Source organism: Gymnodraco acuticeps, unplaced genomic scaffold (genome assembly GCF_902827175.1).
Source record: "Gymnodraco acuticeps unplaced genomic scaffold, fGymAcu1.1, whole genome shotgun sequence".
In the NCBI taxonomy this organism is placed as follows: Eukaryota; Metazoa; Chordata; class Actinopteri; order Perciformes; family Bathydraconidae; genus Gymnodraco; species Gymnodraco acuticeps.
In genome coordinates this window covers 3,709,546-3,719,385 of record NW_022989985.1, presented here as the reverse complement: position 1 = coordinate 3,719,385, position 9,840 = coordinate 3,709,546, and the positions used below count along the sequence as shown (strand labels likewise).

The 9,840-nt window shown below is 39.5% G+C and overlaps 1 protein-coding gene across 1 annotated transcript; it reads left to right on the top strand.

Moving 5' to 3' along the window:
* Positions 1-4,011: 4,011 nt before the first annotated feature.
* Positions 4,012-9,013, top strand: chmp7 (charged multivesicular body protein 7). Its single transcript, XM_034212576.1, has 10 exons — positions 4,012-4,922; positions 4,997-5,168; positions 5,897-6,082; positions 6,189-6,322; positions 6,555-6,603; positions 6,697-6,816; positions 7,699-7,797; positions 7,886-7,940; positions 8,030-8,263; positions 8,360-9,013. Exons 1-10 carry the CDS (start codon positions 4,660-4,662, stop codon positions 8,413-8,415), a joined length of 1,368 nt encoding a protein of 455 aa, XP_034068467.1. The 5' UTR covers positions 4,012-4,659; the 3' UTR covers positions 8,416-9,013.
* Positions 9,014-9,840: the final 827 nt, after the last annotated feature.

The following is a 9,840-nucleotide window of genomic DNA, read 5'->3' as shown; positions in this document are numbered from 1 at the left end:
GGGCAACAAGAAAATCGCTGTAATCGAGTGTGACTATTAAAAAATAAATCATTACGTCGGGGTAGCATTTGCTTGGTATTTCCGGTTATTTCTCCACTGGTTAACAAGGGTTAACAATACCGTGGAGCTGTCACGTTTGAAGGGGACGAAACCGTGACATCTTCACGTCTCCCAGCATGGTAAATCGTCACATGTTCACGTCTTGCCGTGATACCGGGTTGGACAGAACTAGCTACATTTGGAAAGGTTTTTTGTTGCTAAAGTTAACATTCAAGCCATTTAAGAATAAAAATGCTTACATGACATGTCATTTGTTAAACATTAAGCTGTCTTTGGCTCTTTTCTGATTCTGATTACATTATACATAACCTGTTGTAGAAACATTTATTGATGAAATTGATATGAAACAAATGCCATACATATTGCTGTGACACTGATGTCACATCGGGACATTAACCCTAAACATTCACAGTAAACCCGGAGTGACATATATGCACAATTACAAATATGATTATGATCTGTTCAGTTAATTTAGCTGATTCAATTATATTTAGTTAACATATTCTTTATTATTCAATTCAAAGTATGTTCAAACAAATGTAAACCAAAAAATCATCCTCATTAATGAAGTTATAAATAAGAGTTACTTTACCATTAAAAGCCCAATGTGACATGTCACATTTCAGATATTTGACACTAGGGGTATGGAGGACGGAACATGACTTAAGTATAAATAAATAAATGTATGAAGAAATACAGGAATAAATAAATTACGTACATAAATACAGGAATAAATAAATAAATACGTAAATAAATAAATAAATACAGGAATAAATAAATGACGAAATAAATACAGAAATAAATAAATGTTGAAATGAATACACAAATAAATAAATAAAAGAATAAATGCATAAATAAATATGGAAATAAATACATCAATGTATAAATAAATAAATGTCGAAAATAAAACAGAACACACGTTATTATTATATATCTTTCATTTATTTCTACATTTACGCGACATACATTTATTTATTTATGTATTTATGTGTCCGTATGCTAATGAGGTGGGCGGTCCTAACCTCAGTCTGAAGCAGGATTCGCCAATTGTTGGAGCCAGGCAGAAGCAATAGATTTGTGGCAAGTCACATCATGTCGAGCTGAGCCAAGTCCTCTATACATCGTTCCACACGAAACTGGACATAATCTTTTGGTTCTCCGTTCTCTAAATGGTCCGCTAATGATCGTAAATGATCTCCAATGGCTCTTAAATCAATATCCATAAATAAACCTTACAACTGTGGATAAACCATGGATGTATAAAGATAAGGGCTAAACAGTAAAGCTCCTGCATTCGAATCAGCGCGGTTATCCAGGCGTTAGTAGTAGAGCCCTCTGCCAGAAATGATCACACACTCCTGTAACCAATCCTGCTTCAGACTGAGGTTAGGACCGCCCACCTCATTAGCATACGGACACATAAATACATAAATAAATAAATGTATGTTGCGTAAATGTAGAAATAAATGAAAGATATATAATAACGTGTGTTCTGTTTTATTTTCGACTTTTATTTATTTATTTATACATTGATGTATTTATTTCCATATTTATTTATGCATTTATGTATGCATTTATTCTTTTATTTATTTATTTGTGTATTCATTTCAACATTTATTTATTTCTGTATTTATTTCGTCATTTATTTATTCCTGTATTTATTTATTCCTGTATTTATTTATTAATTTACGTATTTATTTATTTATTCCTGTATTTCTTCATACATTTATTTATTTATACTTAAGTCATGTTCCGTCCTCCATATAGGGGGGGGGGTTACTTGTCAGAAATGTGTTCTAGGTGGTCTATTTAGTCTAAATGACGTTCCCCTTAATTTCCCCAAAAGTAGAAATGGGTCCGGGTTCTTATGGGTTAAACCAACGTATAGGCTTAAATGCATAATAGAACTACTGTATTGTATGTATTCAACGTGTGCCCCGCTGGACTTACTTTTCTGTGGTGTACCGTTACTGTGACATATCAGTATAGCCACGGAAGATAGTTTGTGTGTTTCATTCCCATGCATCAAGGTTATTTTCATGTATGTAATTGTTTTTCCTGCACAGTGTAGAGTCTTGTTGTAATGAGGGATACAGGTATTTCATAAAAAAAAAAACGTTTTCCCTGAGAATAGTTACAGAATTGATATCACAATTTAATCGGAGGCGGAGCTGATCACAACTTGTCATCCAGTCATGTCGATGAGCGTTCGGGCTGTGAATAAACAACTTGTGTTTTACTTTTAGGCTGTCTGAAGGTATGGACAGTTATCAAAGCTACTATACATCACATTAAGAACGATGTACAAATGAAAGTCGGACACAAATATATAATTTAAATGATTTATTCAAGTTTGCAATATTTTACATTACCTACTTTGTAATGTTCGATACCTCCCTGTAAGCGTCACGATATCCACCTCTCACCCACAACCTCACATACGAGTACTGAATGTGCATCAAAGTGATCTTATGAAGGCAGATATAGCAAAAGATGAACGTAAACGACAAACGAGGCGATCGACATGGTAAGTCAACAATGGGTCCTCAATGTACACGCCCCGGATTCCTATAGAGGCTTCTCAATACTCAAATTTCCCCTCCTCGACTCCTCGGTCCTCCGGTAGTGACCCGGAAATGAATTTCAGCGCGCCATTTTGAAGGACATCTCATTTCTCTAAATGCACACCGAGGACCGAGGATCGAGCGTCGAGGAGGCTCTCTGGAGGAGCTCTAACCGAGGATACACTGATGGTTCCTCCACGGCTCCTCCACGGATGCATTTCCGGGAACGGTGGAGGCGTGACGCACGGCCGGACTTATCTCAGCCAATGACAGCTATGCATGCATCCCCTGGATATTATTTTAGAAACTGCTTTCATCGCGTCGCGATGTTTCCAGAGAGAACAGCTGTAAGGTCCATGCAGAAAGCAGAGTAGTGTGTATAATATATATCACTCAGTATAACAGACCTACTCTCTTTATTTGCTTTAGTTTAGTAGATATCTACAAACAAAGAGTCGATATTTTTCTAAGACCATTGCTTCACATAATAAAATACACAACGCCTTATGCTTTAGGAGCTGTAGGTGTGTGTGGTACAGTGTGTAGGTGTGTGTTGTACAGTGCGTAAATGCGGCGGACAGACGGGTCTCGGTTGGTTTGGTGTCCTCTGCTTACTTTTAATAGGCCTACTTGTAAATACAACTTTTGGCCCGTAATTTCAATTCCCCATTTAAGCGACCAGAGAGAGGGGGGGATATATCCAGTCTCTGATTGTGTTACGTTATTATGAGAGTGCTCTCATACTTTAAATTGTATATATTTATATAAATATATTTGTGTGTGTGTGTCCGCATCTGTAGCCTGTTATTGTCTCATTATACCGCACTCTCAATGAATTCAAAGTAAATATGTGGGGAAACAATGTTCAGCTGATCTAACAGAGATACAGTGCTATGACAAAACACTCGACAGCTGATGCAGCTGTTGCCACGTAATAATGAACGGACGTCTCTTTAAAATGACCGCTTAGAGGAGAGGAGTTCTAATTTCTTTAAACGTCTGCTGCTTCCCCTCCTCGGTCCTCCGCTCGCATCTCCTGTGGGCGGGTCTAAGTCTCGAGGAGGGGAACCGAGGAGGGGAAATTTGAGTATTGAGAAGCCTCTTATGACGAAAATAATAGAATGTCGCCAGTTGTCATGACTCAAGTGATACTGCAACACCGGCGGTCTATCAGCCAAAACAAACTTAAGTTTGTGTCAATCACTTGCACGTCACTTCTGGTATGATGGACATTCCCTTTCCGGTTTGATTCTCTAGTTTGTTTCGGAAAATGTGTTTCGGGAAATGTTAAAGTGTTTCGGGACTTGTAAATTTGTCTCAGTTCTTGTAAAAGGTTTTCGCTAATGTAATTTTGTTTTTGTAAATGCGTCTCTAGCTTTGTAAAAGTGTTTCGCATTTTGTTAATTTGTTTTTGTTAATGTTAAATTGTTTTTTTCTTTGGTAAAAGTGTTTTGCTGATGTAATTTTGTTTTATAAAATGTAAATTTGTCCGAAGCTTTGTTAAAGTGTTTGTACTTTGCAATTCTCGTTTGCACTTCTCAGCCACCGTATCGATGCGCATAAAAGCACAAACTAAACGTTCCTGAGCAAAGTTATATATACGCTTGCTGTGCTGTTCGGGGTGTCCGCGTGGGTGGAGTTAAATCATATGCTCATCAGGCACACACATATCACCGCTTTTTCGCGCGGTGCCGAATTCCAAAACGAGCACCACCATGTGTTGTTGTTGATATGTGAAACCTTAGCTTGTGTTAGCCACATCTTAATGCATCATGGTATAGTAAGGGGTTTGATTTGATGACTGGCAGCGACTTGTGAGCCACTGCTTTACATTTTAACTTCACAAACAATATACAGCGTACATGTTAACTTGACGTTACGTGGTTATAGTGGTTTCTGTTAGAAGTGAGGGCAGTTTGTGGGTGTTGCTACTAGCTAACCCAACGTCACTAACGTTAACTTAAGCGAGCTAACGTTAGCTTAGCGAGCTGTGTGTTTTCACTTTCACCGTTACATTTAGATTCTGTTGTTTCAAATGTCTAACGCCACGGAAATGATCTTGGCACCCGAATGGGACGACGAAGAGCGGATGAATGTTATGTTCTCGGACTTCAATGAGAACCGAGATGTCAACACCACGGACTGGGACAGTAAGATGGACTTCTGGACGGCTCTGATTGTTAAAGCCTGCCGGGACCGAGGCACCGTGTGTGTCAGCCTTAAGGAGCTCAACAAGACCTTCAGGAGGAAAGAGAGATCCCCACTGGGCTTGGCGACTGTCATCCAGTCCATGGCCAGGTAAGAGTGTCAGTCACAGCTGGGTGTCTCTGGATCGATGTGGTTAAATGCTCTGTGTTTTTACCCTTTTCCAGATGTGGGAAGATCCAGAGGGAGTCAGAGTTTGCTGCCAACATGGACTGTGGCTGGCTGTCATGGAGTGTGGGCCTGCTGCTGGTGAAACCTCTCAAATGGACCTTCTCCACCCTTCTGGGTAGCAGCCAGGTGTCTTTGGAGGAGTCCTTTGTTGTCATTGAACTAGTGAAGGTTTGTTAAACTTCCTGATTCCTGAATTTTATCATGATACATGAGACACTATGATTGTGATGCTTGTTTATGTTATGGTAGTAGTAAAAGGATGTGTGTTACACTACGCAGATTTTCTTATATTATTCTTCCTTCAGTTGTAGGTGCTAATTTAATAATGTAAAACTAAACAAAGCATGCATCTGAATCTAAACTTGTATGGGCCCTTTTAAACACAGGTCAACCTAATGCCACTCTGAATGCTTTCTCTTTCCTTATCACGGGTATTACAGCCAGACTATAAAAGTTATCATGGCAGCTGCTATATCTAAAGATAGTTGATTATTTGTTTATTCAAATGACCATGAGAGTGCATACAATCCAGATAATGAAGTACAGGAAATGTTACAAAAATAATTGACAACAACAAGCATAGCATGAGCAGTAAACTACTAACCAATGAGTGGATAACACCAACAAAAGTAAAGAAACACATGCAAACACTGATAAGGAAGTATGAGGGGGAATTAGAAATGTTTGGGTTTGAAAAAGAGAAGATGATTAATCCGTTTGAGAATTCATTTTGAGGAAGTTGAACAAATAAAATGATGATGATAGAGTAAGAAGCAAGAACATATATTTATAAATGAACACACATATTTGATGAAAATGTATCTTATATACTGAAATAATGTTCAGTACAGTGGAGAGACTTTATATAGTTTCCAATCTTCCATTTTGTTTTCCAGGAGAAAGCAGCAGAATTACTCAAGGTGTACCGAAGCAGTGAGTTTTCCAGGTGCTCCATCATTTCATTTCAAGAGCTCTGTACTCTTTCCGCTGATGTCTGTGCGGATGAGAGCACGCTGTGCATGGCTCTCCTGCAGCTGCAGAGGGACAAGCAAGTGACGGTTTCATTGCACGAAGGAGAGAAGGTAAACAAACTGCTCACTCAAAAGAGAGAGAAAGCCTGTTAAGAGATCCTGTGCTGGTTGGTTTCATGTTTTAAGTGTCAACTGTTCTCATGTGTCTTCTTTACAGATTGTCAAGTTTTGTCAGGCTGGGCAAGATCACATTTCTCAAGTCAGCGATGTGGATATGGGCATCTACAAGCTGCAGCGCAGTCAGAAGCTTCTGGAAGAGCGGGTTGAGAAACTGGGCCTTGAGGCAGACAAGTACATCAAATCAAATATGAAATGGATACAAACAATGATTGATTCATTAATGACCGAAACATTTTACTATTATTTTACACAATGACATATAGGATTTGTTATTTAGTCAAAACGTGCTCCAATTGTGTGATAAACCCATTATTATGTGTTTTCCAGCTATTGAGCTCATCAGAAGGACTGCATTGCATTTAAATGATGATCACTTCTAAAGCTTTGCCTGATCTGTGTGCAGGTGCAAAGAGGAAGCAAGGCTACTGCTGAAAGAAGGAAAGAAGTCACAGGTACTAATAACATTTAAGATAAACAAATATAATCTGTGCAAACATATGTAATGGCCCTGTGTTCAGTGGTAATATGTACTGTCTATCCCACAGGCACTGAGGTGTTTAAGAGGACGTAAGAGGGTAGAAAAGAGAGCCGAGAGCTTGTTTGCCAAACTGGAGTCCATCAGAGGAATCCTGGACAGAATAGCCCAGTCACAGACTGATAAGATGGTAAGAGGGAGAATTCACATCAACCCTTTCTGTGATGTTATCTGTACGTTAGTTATTAGTGGGTCTGCATCTTTAACGCTGAGCAGGCGCAGTCTGTACACCATTTAAAACGTATCCCAGCCAATTCCCCCTGCTCAATTCATGTGGTGAATGCGGCTTGTACACGTTGCTGGACTACATGAATACTGCATGCCATTACGTGAATACCATATAATATAGGCCTACTTCACACATATCGGAGCATCTATCGAGTGATTCCTGACAGGCCTTGTTAATTTTTTAACAGTTGATGATACAGTAAAACTTTGACTGATCCATGCTTTGTTAAATTGGTGATGCCTCCTCCTGCTCATTTAAGAGATATATTCCTTATTGCTGCTCCTCATAACTTCTGTTCAGATCAGAGGTCGCGTTAACCGAATATCTTTTTTTTTTTAAACAATGACGGAAAAATCTGAAAGCAGTCCATCATTTTGACGGATTAGAACAAACTCGGAACAGCGCCAAAGTTTCCCCGCAGCGAGGCTCCGGTGTTATGCATGCCTGCCAAAAAGGAAATGATACCGTTTCTAAACCCAACTTTGCCGTACAAATCATTGAAATGTCGGAGTTTTGGCTTTACGCTGTGCGCACTCCCGCGAGGTGCAATGGGCATGCATAACACGGCGCTAACAGTTCACGAGCGTGCGCCCAGCCCCCCCCCCTTCCAGAGTGTAAAGGCCGACGGGTAATACTGAATTTTGACGGAAATGTTACGATCCTGTCCGTCAAAATTACGGGCAGCAAAAACATCTAGCGCAACCTCTGGTTCAGATTGTCCAGGCTCTAGGACATGGAGCGCAGCTAGTATCATGTGTAAAGGGGTGCTGAACATGTTTGTAGGTGATTCAAGCATATCAGGCCGGAGTGTCCGCCCTGAGACTGTCTCTGAAGGATGTGACCGTGGAGCGGGCTGAGAGCCTCGTGGATCAAATCCAGGAGGTACAGTAGCTGGTTATTTAAAGGCAATTAATTATTTGTATTTTATACTTCAACAACGTTCAATGCATCTTTTCCATGATTCAACCAGTTATGTGACACTCAAGATGAGGTGAACCAAACGATATCCAGCGTGGCCAGCGCAGGTATGCCATACTGTTTGTGACTGATCTTTAATACATTGTTTATATGATTGTCAAGGAGATCTAAATTTGTTGTGTCTTTTTTTTTGTAGATGAAGACATAGATGAGTTGGAGGAGGAACTCAAATCTTTGATAGCTGAGTCAAAGCCGGATAGTATCTCAAGGTTCCCTGAGGTTCCAACCAACGTCCTGGGACCCCCCGGGGGGCATAGCCTCGGGGGGTCCGACCTGCTTAGCTCTCTGCCTGCGGTGCCTTACAGCCCCCTGGATATCACCGATGAGCAGCTGGAGGAAGAATTAAATAACCTAAAACTCACAGATTCAGGTATCCACTTTCAGATTTCTCAGTTTTTCTTTATTGGACCTTGATATGAATGTTTTGACAATATTTTTGGTAACATATGGTCACCTCTCTGTCCAGGCTTTGAACAAGAGAAGAAGACATCTCCAGCCAGGAGATTAGAGCCTGCTCAGTGACGACACGGACAGAACATGGCAAGTTTAAAGCTCGACGTCAACATATCGAACTCTATCTCTTAAGAAGTTTCTGTGAGCCAGGGTTCATAGAATGAGATAAAGTAATGAAAAACTACATAAGCAATTGCTACATCTTAACTGTAAGAGCTGTTAAATAAATATATCAGGATGAAAACAAGGCACTTTCCTCAGTTAATGAACATACAAATGCCTTTTATTTGGAGGCATGCCAAAAAAGAAATGCTTTTCAACTTGAAAGCTTTTAAATGTGCCATCAGGATCTGAAGAGTCAAAAGTCAAAAGTGAACATTTTAACAGTTTAAGATATTCTTTTTGGTATGCCACCACGAGGAATGCTTTTAATTTTGCGGTATTTTTGACAAGAGTCTGAACCAGTATATTTGTGGTTTGTGTTTATTGATCTCTTTAAATGTCCCTCATTGACTAATTGTGAAGTGTATTAAGTGGCCTTTGTACATGTTAAACTGAATATAAGAGAATATAATGCCAAATGATTAAACAAACAACTATGTGAGGACTGAGAACTAAGTGAGTTTAACCAAATATGTTTCTCAAAAATAAAATGTATTTTAATCACTTCTGTGTTAGTGGTATTTATTTTTTCAACCAAGCAAAAGCAGTTCTATTTTTACAACTAACCTGGATTTAAATAGCAGACAACCTGCATACGACTTAGAGGAGTGTTTTCAAGGTAAGGTAAGTGGTTTAAACGTACTAACTAGTCATTATCCAGACTTGAAACAAAATAATGTTTGGTAGCTCTGTTAGAGAGGATGGAACTTTGCTTTTCAACTTAAAGGGGACCTATCATGTCAAATGCACTTTTTGATGTCTTTTATACATAAACATGTGTCCCCGGTGTGTCTGGGAACTCACGCAGCGTCAGGAAATAAATCCCCCTCTCTCTTCTTCCGTACCCAAATCTCTAAAAACGGGGGTACAACGGAGCTGATCCAGATTTGCGTCCGATATGACGAAATTTGGACCCACGGTACTATCAGAAAGTTGCTATCAGAAACAATGCCCGACTGTTTTGGACGTAATATGGTCGGTGTTTACATTAGCATCGCTAACACTCAGAGCTAACCTGTGCTGGAGAGCATGTGTGTGAAGAAGCAGGAAATAAAAAGGAACTCACCTTGTGGTATAACCGACAACAGAGAAAGCCTTTGAGCTCCATACTGTCTCAGAAATAATCCTTGATAATCCATGATATGGCGTTTCATCACGGCAGTATTTAGTTTTGACAGTCAACTCTGCCGGGTCCCGCATGAGCTCAGCCCCCTCCTCTTTTTTTTTTTATCAATTGTTTTATTTTTTAAAGCTTTATACCCAAAATCAGTACTTTTGAAACAGGAAGTGAAATAGAGGGATATGAGGCATGGCTAGAAAGGGTGATCTGTT